Source organism: Ornithorhynchus anatinus, chromosome X1 (genome assembly GCF_004115215.2).
Source record: "Ornithorhynchus anatinus isolate Pmale09 chromosome X1, mOrnAna1.pri.v4, whole genome shotgun sequence".
In the NCBI taxonomy this organism is placed as follows: Eukaryota; Metazoa; Chordata; class Mammalia; order Monotremata; family Ornithorhynchidae; genus Ornithorhynchus; species Ornithorhynchus anatinus.
Window position 1 is genome coordinate 75,727,885 of NC_041749.1, and position 23,334 is coordinate 75,751,218.

General features: G+C 43.1%; 1 protein-coding gene and 1 non-coding gene across 3 annotated transcripts in view; both read left to right on the forward strand.

Moving 5' to 3' along the window:
• Positions 1-23,334, forward strand: part of FGD3 (FYVE, RhoGEF and PH domain containing 3) — an 85,121-nt gene that overhangs the window by 21,089 nt on the left and 40,698 nt on the right. For both annotated transcript variants that reach the window (XM_029051348.2, XM_029051346.2), the window contains exons 5-10: positions 424-560; positions 4,775-4,931; positions 9,071-9,209; positions 10,390-10,448; positions 21,069-21,215; positions 22,760-22,852. In XM_029051348.2, coding sequence (XP_028907181.1) covers positions 424-560; positions 4,775-4,931; positions 9,071-9,209; positions 10,390-10,448; positions 21,069-21,215; positions 22,760-22,852 — 732 coding nt within the window. The remainder of the gene's footprint in view (positions 1-423; positions 561-4,774; positions 4,932-9,070; positions 9,210-10,389; positions 10,449-21,068; positions 21,216-22,759; positions 22,853-23,334) is intronic.
• Positions 7,043-7,180, forward strand: LOC114806753. Its single transcript, XR_003754815.1, has one exon. It is a non-coding gene; the product is annotated as a small nucleolar RNA SNORA7 (small nucleolar RNA).

Sequence of the window (23,334 nt, forward strand, 5' to 3'; positions counted from 1 at the left end):
CTAAATAAATACTATTAAAATGACTACTACTACTACTACTACTACTAAATAAAACCTGAGGAAATGAGAGAATCTACAATTTCATGACTCCTCCATAAATTCAGCTTGATATTTTTTGGTGAATCAGGGAATTTTCTTTCTGGCAGGGTCTCTTCATCTACTTTATTGGGTAGTCCTTAGGACCTGACATTAACTATGTACAAGCCTGTTTTCAGGTTATAGAGTTTTTTGAGTCATTGGAAAATAATAAAAGAGCATAAATGGCAACACGAAAGCTATGTCCCCAAATCATTTAAGTGATTGATTTTTCTATGCAACTCTCTGCTAAGAAAAACTAATCCTACCCAAAAGTTCAGACAATGTACTAAAGCAAAAAATAATGTTTTTAGAAGTGGAGTAACTTTATCAGTTGTTTTTTGTTAGGTTTTTTGTACCAAGTTGGCTGAAGCTGGGATTCCATCCGAAGTGACAACTGGCATTTTCTCCAATATTTCTTCGATCTACTGTTTCCATGGCAAGTTTCTTCTGCCAGAACTTCAAACCCGGATTACTTGCGAGTGGTGGGTACAAATTCAAAAATCAAAACTGAGGCTGGGGTTGCACAAATATGGCTGCAGTGGCTGATGTTTTCTTCCCTCCCTGTGCACAACTATTGTCAAATGCTTTTTGTAGCTCTGTGTTTTCATTTCCCAGGCCTTGTGATGCCTATTGTTTAAAATGGCCCATCTGTTGTTTCTGCTTCCCAGCAGTTAACAGCTCCACAGCTCCAGTGTTTTCATTGGTAATAAGAAAAATATTTGCAAATATTAGTTTGTCATTATGTTAAATTTCCTCTATCTTGATTTTCTGGAAACTACTATCAATTTCACTTTAGCACTATAATTTTCTGCCTAGCTTTATTTGTCTCAATCATTTATGGGATCAGTTTGGTTCATAATGTGGTATTCTGATGTACATTTGATGTATGTTGTGGAAATCCTTGCTCAGTGCTCACACATTTTGCCTTGGAAGAAGGAAAATAATTTTAAAGGTAAAATTATTATTTATCATCAATCTGCACTTCTCAGCAGGATGCAAATTCCATTTGTAAATCTCAACATCGTGTGCCTCTCTGATAATAGCTCAGAAACTAGTAGGAGCCTGAAGGGAATGAATGAGAACTTGGTCCTATAGCTGCTTCATATTTTAAAGATCCCCAGGATTGGGGATTCCTTTATGGTGTTTCAGGGTTTGATGGGTTACACGCAATCAAATCCTTCTTGAAAAATCTCAATTTTGATTGTTTTTCCCACCTTTGAAATCAATATAAAACAAAGAGTTTGGAATGGACAGTTTTGCAGAAGTAATACATTCAGAACTATGAAGATCATTTTCCTTAATGATAACATTTATTAAGCCCTTACACTAAACTCTGGGGAGGCTCACAATCTCTAAAATGCAAGAGGTGAAGATATTCAAATGAACAACGACAATGCTAACAATTGATTATTGGTTAGGAGGGATGCCTTTGACTCTCCGACTCCATTCTGCTCCCATGTGAAATACTGATCTAAATGGTCACAGCTTTCCCAACATTTTAAATTTTGGAAAGGAAAGTTTAGAGATTCTTTCTTTTCATCAATGTGTAATATGGATTTGAGCTTATCCATTTTTGAACTAGATCTTTTCTGAATTTATTTTAACTAGCCAAACTGCCAAATGCAGCTTTTCAGATATTAGGAAAGTACTTATGAGGTCTATAATATACCAAAGCATTTAAATCACAAGAGCTATAAATCTTTCAAGATGAAATCTAACCTGTTCCATTAATGTTGGTTATACCATATATCACACTGTTTCATTTGACTCTGGAGCCTTTTGGAAGATAAACTGCTCTAATCATAACCATATTAATTTTTTCATTGTGCTTGCTGCAGTTAATATTTCGTGGGGCACAAGCAATTGTTTTAGCTCCACATTTAATGAGACAATTTTGCTGGAGCAAGGTGGTACAGTTTTCTGCTAGTTATACATTCAAAGAACTAAGGAAAGAGAAAGGTGCAGCTTTGATAAGATAAAGGAAATGAGATTTGAACTTAATTATTGGCTATGAAGGTTTTTCCCTGCCCTGCAAAATTGGGCACCTTAGAATCATGATACTGAGATGGGAACATATGCCTCCCTTTCACGTGGTGAATTTTGTATGATATGCATCAGCAATGTAATGTTAGTTTTCAGTGAGGGTTGAATATTCTTATTTCATTGGAAATTGTCATCTCACAAATCATTAAGAGGAAGTTGAATAGACCCAGGGGACTGATTCTGAAGAAAGGTGATGGGAAGAAGGGAGGATGGAGTTTAGGTAATAAAATGATTTGTCCCACTTGAATGTAAAAAGGCAAATACAGGGTTCCCTGCACTTCCTCAACATATGGAACCCCTGGGAGAAATCTCTCATGGGATCTCACTGCTCTCCATTTCTGGCAAGGCCCTAACTTGAGTCCTCTTGGTCAGTCAACCTCATTTATTGAGCAGTTACTGTGGGCAGAACACCGTACTAAGCTTTTGGGGGAGTATAATATAATACAATATTATTACCATGCCCTCCTAGAATCACAGTGTGATTTTAGAGCACAGCGGTTCACAGGAAACACAATTTTTCTTGCACATCAGATGCAGGAGAAATTCAGAGAATGCCATCAGAACTTCCAACCTTGTTGGGTGGACCTCAGAAAAGCATTTGACACCATCAGCAGGCCTTATTTTAGCCAATCACTGAAAAAGTTTGGCTCTCTTGAAAAGTTTAACAAGATCCTGAACCAACTCTACAGTGAAATGCCAAGATGCTATTAGATCCTTTCCCCATCACCCAAGTCAGGTTGTGTAATAGGCTGAATCCTGTTCAACCTATTTCACACAGCCATGCTCCAGGAGTTGGCATCGAAATCCAATTCCAAGCCTTTGGAAAACTCTCTTACAAGACATGCAGATGATTTTGAACTACTCAGAATTAGCAAAGCACCTTGGATTGACAATCAGTCTGAAGGAGATCAAGGTTATGTACCAGCCTACACCTGGCAAACCCTACATCCAACCAAGAATTTATATCAGCAACATATAATTGAATCCTGTAACTCAATTATGTTTCCTAGTAACATATTTCCAATTATGCAAGGGCAGACAAGGAGATAGAAAACGGATTCAAGGAGACTAACATGATTGGCAGTCTCTTCTGCACACATGGGTAGAATTTCATTGTCACTGTCATTGTCAAACTTAGAGTATGCCTATACATGCACACACACACTCAGACTGTTTGTATTATGATAGTGCATGACCCAGGATGGTATCATTAGTGAAATCTGATCCTGGTAGATAATCACATTCTAGCAGCATTCACCATCTGCAGGTTTTGATGTTAGTTTGATGAGTGCTTATTGTGTGCAGAGTACTGATTTAAGCGCTTGGGAGAGTGCAGTATAACAATTTAACAGACACATTCCCTGCCTATAATGATCTTACATTCTAGAGAGGGTGTTACATCTTCCATAACCTCTATCCACCATTCATCTCCATTCTTGTTTAGTGTTACATGTCATTTTGTGCTTGGAATATAGCACAGATGTATATTTCTGCAATAATAAGGTTGGGGAATTGATAAACTGGGATAAAAACAAGGACAAAGGAATATTACAATTCACATTTCATCTCAGTTCTGATTTTTGTTACACAGATCGTTGCCCTTAATAAACATGTATGCCTTTGAATTCTATTTGGTTTCCTGAATGTCTGAGTGTGGCTAAGGAGACCAGATTATTACTTACAGTTGACACACTGAGTCTGTCTTTCGATTCACGGTAGCCATTTAGGAACAGGACTCTATTTGCCATGAGTACCTCCAATCTTTCCATTAGGCTGATCTAATTTTAATGTCATTCTGGCCTTATCTAAAAAGCACTTCTAAAATGTAATGAATCATTGACTTTTGGTCTGTTTGAAATGGTCACTCATTAATATTTCTAGTAGTAGTAATACTCATAGTAGAATCTATCGAGCACTGCGGGACACTGTACTGGATGGTTGGGAAGTACAGGATAAAAAGGTGACACATTCCCTGCCCAAGAGGAGTTTTTATTCTAATGGAGAGACAAAAATAATTATCTGGAGTGGTCAAGAGAAATAAATCAAGCAAACGTGTGTAACAATTGCCTGCTACTTTCTGACTTGATTCCCTTCCAGAATATTTTGATATTTTGAACATACTCCTTCACTTCTTAATTGAAAACTTAAAAATAGTTTTCATTTTTTATTTCATTTTATAAAAGTTTGTGTTTATTAGGGGGAGAAGAGTCTTGCAGATTGTTAATTTTCATGTCATTCGGGCTCCACAGTGTCCTAGAAATGTCACAATACTCCCTGAAATAGAACGTTTATTCATCTCTTACTAGTAGGATTTTTCAATTGTTTCTTCCTCTCCACGTAGTATTGGGATCACAGAAGACTGGCAAATAAGAATGAGCTGTATCCTGCCACAGAGTATTTCCGCATCATCTCAGAATTCTCAGTGCTCTTAATGAATTTTGAAATGTCAGACTAGTGGTGGGAGAAGCCAAGCATGCAATCATATATGAAAGAGACTTATATGTCTTGTACTTAAAGGTGTTGCTTCTTTGGTTCTTTCACCCACGATGTAGTTGAATGGCCATCTTTATGATGCTTTGTAGCACGTGTAACCTTGCTCCATTTCACCAACTGATACAAATTGTTTCTCTTTACATGCAATGAAATTACAAAGGAATACAAACCCCAGGATCGGAGACATCCTTCAGAAGCTCGCTCCATTTCTGAAAATGTATGGAGAATATGTGAAGAACTTTGACAGAGCCATGGATATGGTGAACACTTGGACACAGAGATCATCCCCATTTAAAGATGTTGTTCAAAACATTCAGGTAGGATGAAAAGTCTATCTCAGATTTCTTTTGCACTTTTTGTTTAGGAGTGATAGAAACAACAGAGTGATTTGTATTTTAATCTGATGCATTCCCCAAATCATCCGAAGTGTTATATTCGTTATTTCAATTTTAAAGATTGGAAAACAGAAATGGAGATTGCTCAAAACCGTACAAAAGAATGAGATGGAGCCAAAGGTAGAGCCCACAATACACGAGCCCAATTGCCTTGTTCCCTCCATTAGTACAGTGTTTCTCAAAATGTTTTCTACTGAGCACTAGTGGCCATATCTATGACTACATCACCACTGCCACCAGACCCAGAACTTGCTTTTATTTCCTGCAGAGTATTCTAACCACCTTAATTCCTGGTATCTTTCCTGATTCCTGTACATCTTACTGGGGCTACTACTACCCAGTTCCATTCTTAAAAAGATGTCCTCAGGGAAATAACTGGGGCCCAGCACAACAGAGTTCTGAGATGGAACTCATTCATTCAGTAGTATTTATTGAGCGCTTACTATGTGCAGAGCACTGAACTAAGCGCTTGGAATGTACAAATTGGCAACAGATAGAGACAGTCCCTGCCCATTGGCGGGCTTACAGTCTAATCGGGGGAGACAGACAGACAAAAACAATAGCAATAAATAGAATCAAGGGGATGTACATCTCATTAAAACAATAATAAATAGAATCAAGGTGATGTACATCTCATTAACAAAATAAGTAGGGTAATAAAAATACATACAAATGAGCGGACAAGCACAGTGCTGAGGAGAGGGGAAGGGAGAGGGGAAGGAGCAGAGGGAAGGAGGTGGAAAAGGGGGCTTAGCTGAGGGGAGGTGAGGGGGTGGTAGAGAGGGAGCAGAGGGAAAAGGGGAAGCTCAGTCTGGGAAGGCCTCTTGGAGGAGATGAGCTCTAAGTAGGGCTTTGAAGAGGGGAAGAGAATTAGTTTGGCGGAGGTGAGGAGGGAGGGCATTCCAGGACAGCATGAGGACGTGGCCCAGGGGTCGACGGCGGGATAGGTGAGAATGGGGGACGGTGAGGAGGTGGGCGGCAGAGGAGTGGAGTGTGCGGGATGGGCAATAGAAAGAGAGAAGGAAGGAGAAGTAAGAGGGGGCAAGGTGATGGAGAGCCTTGTAGCCTAGAGTGAGAAGTTTTTGTTTCATGCGGAGGTTGATAGGCAACCACTGGAGGTTTTTAAGAAGAGGAGTGACATGCCCAGAACATTTCTGCAGGAAGATGAGCCGGGTAGCGGAATGAAGAATAGACTGGAGTGGGGAGAGACAGGAGGAAGGGAGATCAGAGACAAGGCTGACACAATAATCTAGCCGGGATATAAGAGCCATTTGGGTGGAGAGGAAAGGGCGGATCTTGGCGATATTATAAAGGTGAAACCGGCAGGTGTTGGTGATGGATTGGATGTGTGGGGTGAATGAGAGAGCCGAGTCAAAGATGAAACCGAGGTTGCGGGCTTGAGAGACAGGAAGGATGGTCATACCATCCACATGATAGGGAAGTCAGGAAGAGGACAGGGCTTGGGAGGGAAGATAAGGAGCTCAACTCGTCACTCAGAGGTGTTCTGTGAGGACTTTTCCCCCGCAAAACAGTTCTCAGATGGAAAAGTATAAGTACCTTTGGGCTTGAACCGTCTTGCAAGTGGCTCTGAGGAAAATAGTAAAGAATGTTGGTTTCATTTTCTTTCTACTGCCTGTGGTGGTTCTTGGTGGAGGGCAGGATTGTGCTCTGTGTACTTGTAAATTTGGTGGTCTTATTTCCAGACCATGTTTAAGCATCCTCTTTAACCTGTCTTTACTTGGAGAAGTTTTTAATGGCTTCTACTTCCAGCTTTCTCAGTTTGAAGAAGTATCCTCTGATACTACAAAAATCAGTAGTTGGTAGAGTAATTCGAAGTCACGCCTGATCAGATCTATGACAATCTCCATAGGGAAGAAGTAATACATTTTGCCTTGGCACAGTCATTGAGCTAGAATGGAGTTTTAAGAGTCAGTTCTTGACCTATTATGAGTGGGGGTAATGGTTCCTTTCATCAGTTTTTTGGATGATGTCCATTTTTCTCAGTATGCATTGTTCAGTCTAGTGATCAACATCCACTCTCAGGATCACACCTGGAGAGTTTCCAGTACTCTACCAGTCTAGACTATGAGAGGGCAAGTCAAGCAGAGGCATACCCATTCCATTCCTAGCTTGGGTAATGGCTAGCGAGTAGAAGGCAATCTCCTACAAGTCAAAACTCACCTGTGCTGGCCAGCGTGGCATGGGATAGAGTCGAGGGCAGAGACTCAAGTTGCATGGAAGAAAACTCTATGGATACACTACCAGAACGATTGCAAATGGAGGTGGGGTGATTTGGGAGAGATGTGTCCATGGAGTCGCTATGGGCTGGAGACAACTTGACAGCATAAGACAAGATAACATAAGCTGTCTTGTCAAACCAAATACTTGTATTAAATTCTTAATAATGGTATTTAATCATAGAAATCACCATGGATGATCATTCCTTTAGAATGTACCTTGATTTCCACTTTGTATTTCTTCTGTTCAACAGATTCCTTTTGATTACAAAGGGATTTCTGTGCACAGAAGTGATACCCATGTTAATAAGTGGGGTCAAGGACCTCTTCGTAGCCCTCAAAATGAGCACACGCTGGTGACTTTCACTTTGATTTTTCAGCCAGTTTCACTTTCTGGTGCTCACTAATTTTGTTTGTTGTTGTTTCACTTCATAATTCCTCAGGGATACTCTATAGCCAGATAAACCTCATTTTATTAGTTTTTTAAACTCAAAACCTTTTCTATGAATAGTGGTTTTCTTTTGATAATTTTTTTGAAAACCTGCACTTTAAAATTAAGGGGTTGCCTAAATTACAGGTGTCACATATGGTGGTTCTTAAACAATAAAGACCCAACACAACTTAACAGTTGGTTCAATTATCTTAAATAAGAAAAAGATGACAAAAGAAAAAAAAACCTTCAATTTACTGACAGATCTCAGGTCAACATTTCACATCAGTAAAGTCTGCATTGGTGAGGGAGAGCAAGTGGGAGAGCAAGAGTCTTTTACATGGAAAATGCTAGATCTATAATAGACATAGCAGAAAACACCTGGGTTTTCCAGGTACCAAATAGAAAATATACCCCTGCTTGACATAGCAAGCTAAATGTTCAGGGACTTTCTCCACTCTTTACTTCCTGGAGTCCTTATCCTTCTTTCCAGCAGAACAGATTAAGACCTTGTGAAGGGTTCAAGTTAAACATAATTTGAGGTGGTTAACTATAAGCTACCCTCAGAACAATGTGCAGTGTGCTCCATGTAAAACACAGTCCCAGGTTATTTCCAAAGTTAATGAAAATGCCTTTGATTGGAAACATGTTTAATGTTTTTTTGTGAAACATTTGTCTCATAATCATTTTCTTCCTAACCTTGAAAGCTGGCAAGTCAGCATTATGTCTGCCACTGTAATATTTATGACAAGTTTTGCAAGTCCTATACCTGACCCCTAAAGGTACAAAATTAGGGGATAGAATATTGCTGCAAGAGGTTTAAATGGAAGTTTAGTGATCCCCTAATGAACTGTTCTTCTGAGATTTGTTTAGATGATGGTAAGGGATGACCATAGGTGAATGGCAAGTGTCATAATTTGAGATACTTTTGGAGGAAAGTCAGCCTTACAGCAGGTGCAAGCTTGGGAAGCAGCGTGGCCTAGTGAAAAGAGCACAGGCCTGGAAGTCAGAGGACCTGCGTTCTAATCCCCGCTCTGCCACTTTCCTGGTGCGTGACTTTGGGCTAGTCATTTAACTTCCCTGTGCCTCAGTTTTGCCAACTGTAAAATGGAGATTCAAGACCTGTTCCCTTTCCTACTTAGACTGTGAGTGGTAAATACAATTATTAATAATAATTATATTAATATTAATAAACACAAAAAACATTATAAATATCTGTCACTGAACTTGTGGACCCTAGAAAATTAGTATGAGTTTGATGTTTGTTGGGTGAGGGTGGGCGTCAGGACATTCCACACCTCAGCTATTCAAATATCACATGTAGATCTGTCTTGGTAGCCGCATGCCCACTCTGGATAATTGTTCTTTTTTGGGGGTGATTGTGCCTTCCATAGAAGCAGGAGGTGTGTGGGAACCTAACGTTACAACACCATATGCTGGAGCCAGTACAGAGGATCCCTCGCTATGAGATGCTGCTCAAGGATTATCTAAAGAAGCTTCCTGGGGAGTCTCCAGATAGAAAAGATGCTGAAAGTAAGTCAAATTCCATGGGCTGGGCCATAGAGGCAAATAGTCCTCTAGATTGTCAGTTCCTTGAGGGCAGGGAAAGTGTCTACCAACTGTATTTGTTGTCCTCTCCCAAGTATTCAGACCAGTGCTTTGCACACAGTAAACTCTCAAATGCCATTGATTGCAGTAGGAACTTTTTGTTGGATTGAATTTGAGGCCGCTTTGCTGTATAGCCATAAACCAGTACCAATATCAGCCTGCTTGTATTGAAAGCTATGTAGGGAAGGCATGGAATCAGCAACTCCATCCAGAATCTAGTGGAAAGTTCAATGTAGGCCCCAGCAGTACCAAACACCCAAAGTAGGCAAGATCAATATCAGGATTTAATTTATATCAACAATGGGAAAAATCACAATAGGGAAAGAGGAAGAAGAGGTTTGTGAGATAGCATTTACAGGCTTTGAGGGTTTAGACCATCAGCCAAGCTGGGGAGGTCTGATTACCAGGTGCCATGGTTATGAGAGCCTCATTTGGGGAAAACCTGAAAAATAGGGGTTTAGACTAAAATCACTCACAGATTAAGCTCAGAACCATTGGATCCATTGCTTTCTGAATTCTGATTCTTCATCCTTCCCTCCCTCCCTTCCTCCCCTCTCTTGGAGCCTTAGGACAAAAGAAAAGGGCATATTTGCTATCAGGAATAGATACCATCTTATAAAGGGGCAGAGCCAGGGAAGCTCCATGTCATGTGACACCCAGAGAACCAAAGCTCAATGGGGCAATCCAATGCAATTGATTCAGAGCAACTCATGACCTCCACACTGACCTTGTAATGTGAACTGAGCCCAAGCCAAAATAAAAAGTTACTGATGTTCAGAACGAAACTAGCCATCTGTTAGGAAGATATGGGAAAATGGTTGCCAACTAGCCATGGACAGTTTTTCCTTTGCTTTTTTGTCTGATTTCTTTTGTCTGATTTCATGAATTTAGTAACTCAAATGGGCTATCACCTGAGCCTTGACCTCTTGAGAATACCAAACTCGGTTTCAGTATAATACAGTGTTCCCTGCCAGCAAAGAATTATAGAATAAATTTTCAGGAGAATATCACATGGCCCTGGTGGGTCATGTGGTCTTGGTCTTCAAGACTGAGACCAATTTTAGATGTATTTTGCTGTAAAATTATTTTGTCTATTTAATTTCAGAATCACTGGAGCTCATCTCAACAGCAGCAAATCACTCAAATGCAGCTATTCGTAAGATGGTGAGTATACGATCTATTTGAAATATACAGCATTATCTGTCCCTGAGGTCAGGCTCCAAATGGAAAGATAAAGGCCTCAATTCAATCTTCAATGGGAGGGTCCTGCTCCAATATGAAAGGCTAGCACTTTCTTACTGGAGGACCGTCCACATGGGTGAGGTTGTGAATGTAAGTTCCGTTCATTTAAATCATCTTTTTTGCCCCCCAGAGTAATTCAATAAACACTGTTTTCCTAAATGCATAGTACCAAGGCCAATGCCTATTTGCAGATATTCTGGATCATTGTGTTTTTCTGGGGTTTTTTAATCCAAAGGTGCATTCATAAATACATAAATTCATTTATAAATAGAAGGATGGCATCCTGGCCAGGTCTTTAATATTTAGTTACCTGCCCACTTGTATTATGTGGTGATAAAAGTCTTAGGTGATATCCATTTTCTATCATCAGTGTGTTTTGCCACTGAAGTACAGTACTCCCTGTCTTTTGTTCTTATTTGTACCAAAATGTTGTTTATCAAGTGCAGTAATGTTTCCATGGTATTTTGGGGAATGCAAAGTGGAATGTGGGGTGGGGCCTCCAGAGGAGTCATCAAAAAGGCAGGAAAGGAAAAAAGATAGACCAAGAGCCAGAGAAGGGAGAAAAACTAAGACTGCGGTAGACCCAAACAACACACACATACATACGCATACACCCAGTCTCCCCAAGTCATCGCTGCTTCCTCTCTCACCGTGGCCACATGTGTGGCAGCTGTGACATCCATGTCGCAGTCTGTTTCCTGCGTCGTCACTCTGATGCATTTTTGGCCATGCTGGAAACCTCCAGGAAGTGGCCAGTAGAGTTGCAGCGATGGCAGAAGAGGATGTGGCCAAGCGGCCTCTCCTCCATCGGTGTACTGAGCCTGATCCACCATTTCCACTTCCCCAGCTGAAAGCGGGACCCTAAACAGTCCCTCTAGTGACTTCTCAGGTGGCTGGATGGGATCCTCAGGTTATTAGGTAGGATCATTGATTACTTTAACCTAATGATAGTTCAGGTCTTCCATGAAAGGAGAGGGTTTGGATAAAGGGTCTGGCTTGTTTCTGAATTGAAGTAGATGGAGAAAGTGTGACAGAGGAGAAGAATTTGGGTTATTTCCCGGAATGGTTGTTCTGGGTGATTCCAAGCCAAAGTGATCACGTTGCATTAATCATTAATCCCTGGTGACAGCTGTCCCATCCTCCAGATGCTTAGCCTTGCAATGTACTGAAAAATAGCCAAGAAATTTTTGGTTTGTTACACACAGACAATATCCATAATGCAATATATTAGATTGACAGTGAGCTACCGTGGGAAAAAAAGAACATGATGTGCTTATTTTATTTATGGTATTTGTTAAGCGCTTACTATGTGTCTAACACTGTTCTAAGCGCTGAGGTAGATGCAAGTTAATCGGAGATTAAATTTATGCTGAGATTAAAACTCATCATGAGAAAGGATGTGACTTCCCTGGAGGAATGGAAAATGTCAATTAATTAAAAGTTCTAGTTAACCAGGAATCTGCCCCAGGACCACTATGGTACCCAACTCACCTGAGCTGAGAGGAAATTATGCACAGTCTAGGCCTGGCCTAGCAAAATCAGATTTTCCCCCTCTTGGTGGCCTCCCCTGCAGGCCTTCATTCACTGGGGTGGAGCCTGGGAGAGAGATAGGTATTCAGCACTCAAACATCACTCCCAGGACAAATTAAGCCATATTTTATTTCAGAATCAGAATTGTCCGGAACCCTTCCCCACTCCTCTGTTGGGAAGAGGCTTCCTACAGAAGCTGTGGGCTAATTTGATTAGCAAACAATTTTCCTTTCATCACAACACAGTGTTACTGGCCTATCTTGCCTTGCCCTAGATAGCCTTTCTAGGAGCATTCAGGAAGATCCCATGGGAGATGCCCAAGAGCTACATAGAGCCTGCCCCATTCTTATCACCACAGGGAGAAATAAAACTCTGATCATTGTCAATTCCTTCTGTTTGGTGATGGTGCTTCTCACAGGGGATTATTGACCATCCAGCGTTTAGTACAGTGCCTGGCACATAGTAAACACTTAACAAATACCATAATTATTTTGATGGCAAATATCAAAAATGTGGATTTCTAGAGCTTTCCATTTGGTTAAAGAAAAACTCCTATGAAAACTCTTCTCCTTTGCCTTTCAGGCTTTCCATCAGCTGGCTCTCTTCCTTATCCACTCTCTTCTCCAGCTTCTGCTCTTTTTTCCCACCAAGCAAACCTCTCATTGTCCTGCACTCTTGACTCTGACCTATCATCCATTGCTCATGCTTTTCTTCCTAACCCTCTCCCCTTAGCTTTGCCAAACCATGTTCCTCCTCCCTTTCAAAGCCTTCCTAAAGATCACTTCCTCTAGAAAACATTCCCCAATTATTTCTCCCAATTTTCTGGTTTTTTCATCCCATCAGCCACCTCAGCACTCATGCATTTAGCTATTTAATCATTTGGTATTAAGGTACTTATTCACCTGCGTTTAGTAATTTCTATCTAATCCCATGTTCTTTTTTTTTAAACCATTTGATATCTGTTGACAGTATTGCCCAGAGGAAAGAGCTCGGGCCTGGGAGTCAGCATTTACCTGCTGGGTGAACTTGGGCAAGTCACTTAACTCCTCTGGACCTCAGTTTCTTCATCTGTAAAATGGTGATTATATGCCTGTTTTCCCACCCCATATGGGACAGGGCCTGCGTCTGACCTGATTAACTTGTATCTGCCCCAACCCTTAGTACAGTGCTTGGCACATAGTAAGGGCTTAATAAGTACCACAGTTACTATTAGTATTACTACTGTTGTCTCCCTTATTAAACGGAAAGTCATTCCAGGGCAGGTATCCTATCTTTTATTTCTATTGTGCATACCCCAAGCACATAGTTTAGTGCTCTGTGCACAGTAAATGCTGTAATATTCATTCAATCATATTTGAGTGCTTACTGTGTGCGGAGCACTGTTCTAAGCACTTGGGAGAATACAACAATAGACACATTCCTTGCCCACAAATCTTGGAATCTAGTTTCCAGGATGTGGAAAATTTACTATCCAATTTCCAGGACCCTCTCCTCACTACATTCTCCAAAATACCCCATCTATCATCATTATCATTTATTTGTTTAAATGCCTACTTTGTGCCAAGCATCTGCTGGAGACAGAATCAAGGATGATACTTGGGCTGTGAGCCCCATGTGGTTCAGGAACTGTGTCCACCCTGATTGTCTTGTATCTACTCCAGCACTAGGTACTATACTTGGTGCATAGTAAGCCCTTAACAAATACCACGATGTTGATGAATATACTTCAGATGGGGCCCTAGCTCACAGGGGTCTCTCAATCTAAAAAGGGGAGAACCGATGGCCAGTTTACAAGAAAACATGGTAAATGCAGCAACAACACTGAAAGCAAAGCACTCAGTATGTTACTGCTTAAAGGATGAGTTTTCAGGCTCCTCTTTGCTTTCAGTGAGAATGGGGTGTGAATGTGACCTATTCTACTCTTGAGTTGTCAGGCTAAGGTAAAAATAAATAAGTTAGTTTGTGCAAATCCTCTTTGACTTCTCACTTTCTGTTCCTGTGACCTAAGAGTGTCCTAGAAGGCATTGTTAAGGCAATGTGGTACGGTTTTAGGGTACAGCCTTATGGTTATAAAGGATTTCTGTGAAATACAGCAAAGTTAAGGTGCAATGTGAAAAATACCGAACTTTTGCACTGATCATTCAGTAGTATCCGTAAAGTGCCTACTGTGTGCAGGGCACTGTGCTTGGAAGTTTTTAAAACTGTTCTCCAAAATATGGCTCCCAAAGCCATATTTGTTCCAGCCACACTTCTTTGCAGGATGTATTTATGGTACCTTCTCCTGAAACTGCCCTTTGCTGACACTAGTGTTAGGTTTTCTAGAGTCAGCATTTCCTGCCAAGCACTGACGAGTGGTTTCTGTGGAACTGTGTCTTTTTCATGTTTGTTAATCTTTCCTGTTTTTGGCCCTAAATCTAAATTTTGACACACCACTCATGCTTTGCCTCCTTTTCTTTCCTACCTACATTCAGTACTCTAGCTCTTTACCATTTTCTCATTTATTCATTCATCGATTTAGTGGTATTGATAAGATTCCTTCTTCTTTCTGCCATACCCTTTCCAGCTCACTCGCTGATACCACCCTATAGCGCCCATTCAGACCCTGTCTGTACTGTAGCAGCTTCCCTTGAGACTCTTGGAAAACGATTGCCTCTCACAGGGTTATGCAAGAAAAACACGCTCTTTAGAGATGCTTTGGAGAAGGAAGCAATGTAAGACTGAGGTGAAAAGTGCTGGATTGACAAAGAGCACTTCCCTTAAGGGATTAAGTGATAAAATATCCTATACCCTTCTGCTGTGGAGCATATTCAGCTTACAATTTCTGTTCCCTCTCCCTGGGGAAAGAATGAAATGTCTTGGGAGAAGGATAAAGGTATATGGAGTATTTAGCCTAGAGAAGGAAAATGAGAGGACCCTTACTAGTGCTTCTCGAGACTATGAATGGTCATTATGGATAAAATCATCAGTGGGAGAGAGAGTGCACAAAGAGGCTGAAGGCTAACCGGCTGTTCTCCGTCTCCCTTCAGATAGAGTAAAACTAAACAGGCTTAAAGTACAGCTTGAAAATGTTATGCTAGATGCAAGAATAAATAGGTGATGAAGAGGATTGTTAATGCACAGAAGATGTTGATGGAAGTGGTGATGGGTTTTTCCCTAGAAGTACTTAGGAATAGCATAAGTATCTACATGCTGTGTAGTAGTGTAGTCCAGGTGTCGGGACATCTAGGTTCCCATCACAGCTTGGCCAATGGCCTTCTATGTGACCGCTGGTAAGTCATTTGGCCTCTCTTTGCCTCAGTTTCCTCATTTGTAAAACAGGGAGAATTTTACCTGCCTCTTCCTTTATTTCACAGGTATAGGTTGAGATTAAAATGAGATCATTTAGGTAAACCACCTTGGAAAAATAAAATATTACACAAATTCCAAATCTAATTGGTATTATTATTATTATTGTCATTTAATTATTATTCCCACCTGCTAGTCCTGCTTGGAGGCAGGGGTATAAAAGCCTATTGATCATTCTGCAAATGGGAGTCCTGAAATGTAATATGACAACATTTTCACTCTCTAGAGTAAATTGCATTTCCTGATGAACACACATCTCTCTGCTGAAATAGGTCTGGGTTTGGGCAAGTTCCTTTCCTGCTCTCTTCCTGCTTCGGAAAAAGGACTGAGTAGGTCCAAATAGATAGGCATCACACTGATGAAGAACACTAGGTGTCGCTTCCACTCCGAGTGAGAATCCTCAGTCGCAGCCAAATGTCTAGGTTGCAGTTGGCAAGAACAGGTAAGTTACTATTTTTTTTTTTTTGGACTTGTCCCCCCCGTCCTCTCCCACCATTCCCCATCCCCTTTCCCTTCCCTGATCGCCCTGCCTTTTTAGATTTTGTTATTTAGAGTTAAAAAGACTCCCCCGCGGGAAGGCCCCCTGGTTCCCAAAACCCAAACGCCCCCTTAACCCAGGTCCTATCTCCCCACCCAACCATTCTTCAGTGCGCCAGCCTCTTTGCTCTCCTCCACACCATCCCTGCCTGCTTCCCTTGGGGCGCGGAGGGAGGGGGGAGGGTAATGGGACCCAGGTGTCCTGGCTTGGGGTGGGGGTGGAGAGAAGGCTAATCTCTGTTGGTTCAGAAGGACCCAGGAGTCCTGGCTTTGGAAGGGAATGGGGGACCCAGGTGTCCCAGCTCTGGGAGGGGAATGGTGAACCCAGACATCCCAGGTCTGGAAAGGAATGGTGGACCCAGGCATCCCAACTCTGGCAGGGAATGGGGGACTGAGGCATCCAGTTGTGGGAGGCAAATGGGGGACCCAGGCGTCCCGGCTGTGAGAGGCAAATGGGGGACCCAAGTAGCCAGGCTCTGGAAGAGAATGGGGGATCCAGGCATCCTGGTTCTGGGATGGAAATGGTGAACCCAGACATTCCAGCTCTGGAAGGGAATGGTGGACCCATGTGTCCCAGCTCTGGAAAGGAATGGTGGACTCAGGCATCCGAGCTCTGGATGGGAATGGTGGACCCAGGTGTCCCAGCTCTGGAAGGGAATGGAGGACACAGGCATCTCAGCTGTGGAAGGGAAGTGGGGACCCAGGCATCCTTGCTCTGAAAAGGGGAACCCAGGCATCCCAGCTCTGGGAGGGAAATGGGGGACCCAGGCGTCCCAGCTCTGGGAGGGGAATGGAGGACCCAGGCATCCCAGCTCTGGGAGGAGAATGGGGAACCAGGCCTTCCCAGCTGGGAGAGTAAAGGGGGACCTAGGCGTCCCGGCTCTGGGAGGGGAATTGGGGACCCATGCGTCCTGGCTTTGGGATGGGAATGCAGGATCCTGGGCATCCTGGCTCTGGGATGAGAATGCAGGAACTTGGGCATCCTGGCTCTGGGAGGGGAATGGGGGACCCAGGTGTCCTGGCTCTGGGAGGGGAATGGGAGAACCCAGGCGTCCTGCCTCTGGGAGGGGAATAGGGGATGCAGGCGTCTCAGCTCTGAGGGGGAGTGGGGGACCCAGGCGTCCCAGCTCTGGGAGGGGAATGGAGGACCCAGGCGTCCCAGCTCTGGGAGGAGAATGGGGAACCAGGCCTTCCCAGCTGGGAGAATAAAGGGGGACCTAGGCGTCCCGGCTCTGGGAGGGGAATTGGGGACCCATGCGTCCTGGCTTTGGGATGGGAATGCAGGATCCTGGGCATCCTGGCTCTGGGATGAGAATGCAGGAACTTGGGCATCCTGGCTCTGGGAGGGGAATGGGGGACCCAGGTGTCCTGGCTCTGGGAGGGGAATGGGAGAACCCAGGCGTCCTGCCTCTGGGAGGGGAATAGGGGATGCAGGCGTCTCAGCTCTGAGGGGGAGTGGGGGACCCAGGCGTCCCAGCTCTGTGAGGGGAATGGGGGACCCAGGTGTCCCGGCACTCAGAGGGGAATGGAAGAGCCCAGGCGTGCTGGCTCTAGGAGGGAAATGGGGGACCCAGGCATCCCAGCTTTGGGAAGGGAATGGTGGACCCAGGCATCCCGGCTCTGGGAGGGGAATGGGGGACCCAGGCGTCCTGGCTCTGGGAGGGGAATAGGGGACCCAGGTGTCTCGGCTTTGGGAGGGGAATGGGGGACCTGGGCATACTGGCATTGGGAGGGGACTAAGGGACCCAGCGGTCTCAGCTCTTGGGGATGTGGGATGGGAGAGGATCCATCCCTATCCACCCCCTTTACACCCCTCCCCCCCCTTTGAAGATAGGTGTGCTGGGGATGAGATAGGGGTGAATGGGGAACCTGGCACAGCAGGGATGGGAATAGGACCTGGGTTGGGAGGATTCTTCAGTCCTCCCAACCCATCCCACCTGGGTTTGGGGGATCGGGGAGCCTTCCTGCGGAGAGCCTTTTAACTTTTTAAAAAAAGCCAGCAAAGGCAGGTCAAACAGGATGGGGTGGGGACTTGGTTGGGTGAGAGAAGACAGGGCAGGGTGAGTTTAAAAAAAAAACCACCCCAAAGTAACCAGACTGCTGTTGCCAACTGTGCCCTAGTCGGTTGGCTGCTACAGGAGGTTACTGATCAAAGTAGAAGTGACACTTTGTGTTCACCTGTGTGCCATGTCTCCTTGCAAACAACATCAAGCCTGCCCAATGGAATGATGAGCTAAGACTTGGGTGGGTCACAGTATTTTGTCATCTCTACAGAATCAAACAGAAAGAAGTTACTTGTCTATTATTTAAAAAAGAAAATGCTCAGACTCTTTCGTTTTCCCCACTGAACACTGAGAGGTGAAGCAAATGATTCTGCAGTTAGTTTTGGCAGAAAGGAATAAAGTGGATATTTAGATCATTTTTAATGCAAAAAAAATATTTTTCTAAGAGTACTTGAAAATCTTTCCCAATTACACTGGTATTCATTCTGGAGGCAGGATAATTTAGAGTCTGTTTTTCTCTTGAAATTGTTTTCCTTTCCTTCCAAAGGTAGTACCTGGAGTCCTCTGTAATTTGTGCCCAGCAAACAGCTCATTATTTTGAGTTAAAGATAATTATGGACTAAGTGGTAAATACCAAAGCTGCTGTTCAATCAGCCTCCTCATTGCTCCAGGAAATAGTTGTTGCTTCCGTTTGCAAAATTGGCAGCCAGCCATGCACTTGGTTTTGTTCGTTTTAGCAAGACACCAAGAGGCCACTTTTCTTTCCCCTCTTATCAAGAAGCAACCAGCTGATGTGGGAGTATTTTTAAATTTCTCTGCCTCTACTTATTTTTGTATTGGTAATACTTTGCAGTCTCTTAGGAGAATCAGCTTTCATTAGGAACTGGTTGCAATAGTAAATCCTTAACTCCATTATTATGCTCAATTGTACTTTTGGGGTAGAACAAGTTTCACTAGGATATTGAGAAAGCTTTGCAAAGGAATAGTAATAATGCTATTTATTAATTGCTTACTACGTGCCATGCACTGTACTAAGCACTGAGGTAGATACAAGATAATTAGGTTGAACACAGTCCCTCTCCCACATGGGGCTCATAGTCTAAGAACCTGGTGAAGCTTATTTTGTGACATTTTCTGCTATTCTGGGCCAAGTGAAGAAGCATCACCTTGGGGAAGCTGGAGAGAGGAAATGTTTTTAACCTCGGTTAAACATGACAGACGAAGAAACTGACAGTAAAGGGTAGAAGAAGTTTTGACATTCCTGTTGACTGTGGCTGAATCCAGGTTAGGTTCACTGAAAGGAGAGGTTTTGGATTTGGCTGACAGCTTTTCCTGCATAAGCATAGACCACTGTCAAGGGAAAGCTGCTAAATTGTGTTACAAAAGGTATTTGAGTTCAAGAATTTAAATTTTGCTCCTTAATCATTTGTCTTTAGAGGTTTTTGATATAGAGCTCTGCTTTTATTGCTCATTTCATTGGAGTTCTTGACACTTGAAAAACATGTTGTTTGAGGGGATTTTGAGCAGAGAAGACTTGTTCTCTGTAGTGGTGATGTATGCCAAGGACCCTTTGTCACCCATGGTATTTTTTTCCAAGCAGATGGAATAGCTTAAAGAATTAATGAATTAGGCTTGAAGATAGGTAAGGTTGTTTTCCTTGAATATTTCACTGGATAGATTCTTAAGGAGCTGTCCTACTTGGGAAGGATGATGTTTATAGAAGGTGGAGTTTGTGGAATATGCATGTGGACTTTTGGAAAAGGTAGTAGTAGTAATGGGATTTACTGAGCACCTACTGAGTGTGATATATTCTATTAAAAACCCTTGAGAAAGTGGGACCAAAGTACAAGCCACATTCCTTGCCCACCAGGAGCAAAGAAGCTAAAGGTACTACTGACTAGATCCAGATATGCTACTCTTTCAGAGTGTTTTGGGTTTTTTTAAAAAAAATCTGTTCTTGAATAGTTGAATGCTCAGAGCCTCTATGTTGCTAACTCAACCTTACTGTAGCCTTTGGGCAGCAAACTAAAACCTTCCCTCTTTGAACGGATGAATGACGTCCATTGGGGTTTCAAGGGGTCAGAACTTCCATAAGGATTGAGATCATCATTGAGGGGAAGCTTTTCCTCCACAGATTTTGGGGCAGTTAGGGCAGCTGTAGCTAGCCCACCCCCACCTAAGGAGCCAGAAGTGGAGCCAAGATGTTGGCTTCAATTTTTTTCCCCTCAAACGCAGCCTACACCTGCAAAGCTCAGCCCTATCATCACTGGGTTCTGGGAGACAGGCCAGAAGCTAGTCTTGTCCCCAGGCCCAGACACTAGTGGGGCTGAGCTTTACACCCATCTGAGACCCAGTCTGTCCAGATGGGCTGGGGAATCCTCTGAGGACGAGGCAGGGGTCAGGGTTATGGAGCTGCTGTGGTAGCTCCGGAACTGCTGTGGCACTGGTTGGCACAGCCTCCGTGCTGCTTCCAAGCCCAAAGCCACTGTCCTCTGACTCCACCACCCGAGCAGCAGCGGCCCCAACCCAGCTAGCCTGTCATGGGCTGGCACCATTGCCGCTGCTGCTCGGATAGTGGTAACAGCTGTGACAGTAGCAATGGCGGAAGATGACTGAGGCATCATGGCTGGTGAGTAAGTACCCTCTTCCTTTCTTGTCCCTCTCCTCTTCTCATTTTCCCCTCTCTCCCTCTCCCCCCCTTATTTTTCCCTCTCTTCCTCTCCCTCCTCATTTCCTCTCTTCCTCTCCCCTCCTCATTTTCCCCCCTCTTCCTCTCCCCTCCTCATTTTCCCCTCTCCCTCCCCCCCCCATTTTCCCCTCTCTTCCTCTCCCCTCCTCACTTTCCTCTTTCCCTCTCCCCTCCTCATTCTCCCCCTCTCCCTCTCCCCTCCTCATTTTCCCCTCTCTCCCTCTCCCCCCTCACTTTTCTCACTCTCCCTTTCACCTCCTAATTTTTCCCTCTCTCCTTCCATTTTATTCTTTCTCCCTCTTTTTGCTCTTACTCCTTCTGCCCCATCACTGCTGTTTTCTGTGTCTCTTCAGAGTCCCACCCTAGAGCTTAAAATGGAAAGTTGGCACCTTTGCCTGTGTATTTATTGCTAGTGGCTAAACCTTGCCTATATTCCAGGAAAAGATGCACAAGCTCTTGGAAGTGTACGAACGGCTGGGAGGTGAAGAAGATATTGTTAATCCCGCCAATGAGCTCATTAAAGAAGGACACATTCAGAAGCTCTCTGCGAAGAATGGCACAGCTCAAGATAGGTACTTGTTTCTGGTGAGTTGAAGATCTTCATTCTCCCCCAACCAATTTTCTGTGACTTCAAACTAAAAGCCATTTGTTTGCTTTTCTCTCCTAGAAAAAATGACCATTCCCAATCTAGCCTCTCTAGTCACCCTTACAGCCCAATTTAAAGATCAGTGCTGCACCATTCTTGAGGCAAGTGGTGATTTGCTCCCTGATCCCTGTTCTTGAACTATGTCCATCTTGGGACCAGTTTTGAGACTGCTTTTGTCTTTGTGTTTCATGGGCATATTAAGAAAGAAACTTGGTTTTCAAATTTCTTCTCCTGGAAGTGTACCTAACTAGTCCCTGTTAGTGTCTTTACTGAATTGGATCTCATTTTGCTGACCCTTCTACTACTAAAATCTTGTCAGATTTTTAAAATTATAATTGTCTCACATTTTTACCTTCCTAAATCTCTATTCTTCAAGCTTCACATAGAATGAAGCAGATAATTTTTTCTTGGAAAAAAACATTAGCATCACTCCCTACTCTTGCAACTTTTATTTCTTCCTGGCTCTGATAGACTGATTTGCCCTTTTTTTCCTTGTGATTCTTTCTAGATCAATCTGTGGTATTTATTGACACTTGCTGTGTTTAGAACACTGTACTAAGGGCTTGGGAAAGTTCAATCCACAGAGTTTGTAGTCACATGTCCTGCCCCCTAGGAGCTTACAGTCGGGAGTGGGAAACAGATGATAAATTAGAGATATGTACATTAGTGTTGTGGAGCTGAGAATGGGGTGAATCTCAAGTGCATATAGGATACGTATCAAGTGCATAGGTGACACAGAAAGGAGAGAGACTTTAAGCCCGGTGTGGGCTGGGATTCATTCATTCATTCAATCGTATTGAGCGCTGTGTGCGGAGCACTGTACTAAGTGCTTGGAAAGCACAATTCGACAACAGATAGAGACAGTCCCTACCCAACAACAGGCTCACAGTCTAGAACTCTAGTTCTGGGAGAGATGTGTCCATGGTGTTGCTATGGGTTGGAGACAACTCGACAGCATAAGACAAGACAAGGGGCTCATAATAATAATAATTGTAGTATTTGTTAAGCCCTTACTATATGTCAGGTACTTGTCTCTATTGCTGAATTGTACTTTCCAAGCGCCTAGTACAGTGCTCTGCACACAGTAAACACTCAATAAATATGATTGAATGAATGAGAGAGAGAGAGAGAAGGAGAAATGAGGGCTTGGTAATGGTCTCCTGAAGGAGTTGTGATTTGAATAAGCCTTTGAAGGTGGGGAAAGTGATGTCCTGTTGTATATGAAGGAGGAAGAAGTTCCAGGCCCAAGAGAGATAGGGCTTTGTTTCTCATGTAGTTAACTCTTCCACTGGGTACATAAATTAAGCACACAATAAACATTTTGATGGATTGACCTTTACTTATTAAATACTTCCCCTCAAGCTTTTTCACTGGTCTATGTTTGACTCTCTCAAAATCCTCCTGGGAGATAGTTTAGGATGGGTGCATTTTGAATCATATCATCACCTGCATTTCTTAATGAGCATATCCGTTTCTCTTTCAGTTCAATAATATGGTGTTATATTGTGTGCCTAAACTGAGACTCATAGGTCAGAAGTTCAGTGTTCGTGAAAGGATCGAAATAGCAGGCATGCAGGTTTGTGTCTCTTTTGACAATCTTTTCCCTGGTCTTTGGTTTCTAGACAGAAGTAAGTGCTCTGTAGCTGATGCTGAATTTGGTTGGATGAGGAGAAATATGTGAAGTGGTCGGGATTTCTCTCAGATCATTCTTTTTTCTGTGGTGTTTTGAAAGGTTTGGATTTGGAAACTTGTGTAGCCCCGAGGATCCATCCAGGGATGACATCATGGAGCCATAACAAAAAATGTTACTATAGATACTCTAGAGGACTGGGTAAAATCTACTCAGTGGGCCAGATACAGCCTGCCAAGTCATTTAGTCAAATAATGGGTCAGATTTTTGCTGACTCTGAGCTAACCACTTCCACCCACAGTAGCTCCTTCCTCGCTTCATTCCCACCACAAATGCTAGCAGGAATCTCATGGTCTACTGCGATCCCAAGATTACTGGCTTAAAGTGGGTTAATAACTGTTTTTGCCATCAACATAGAGGCAGGAAGG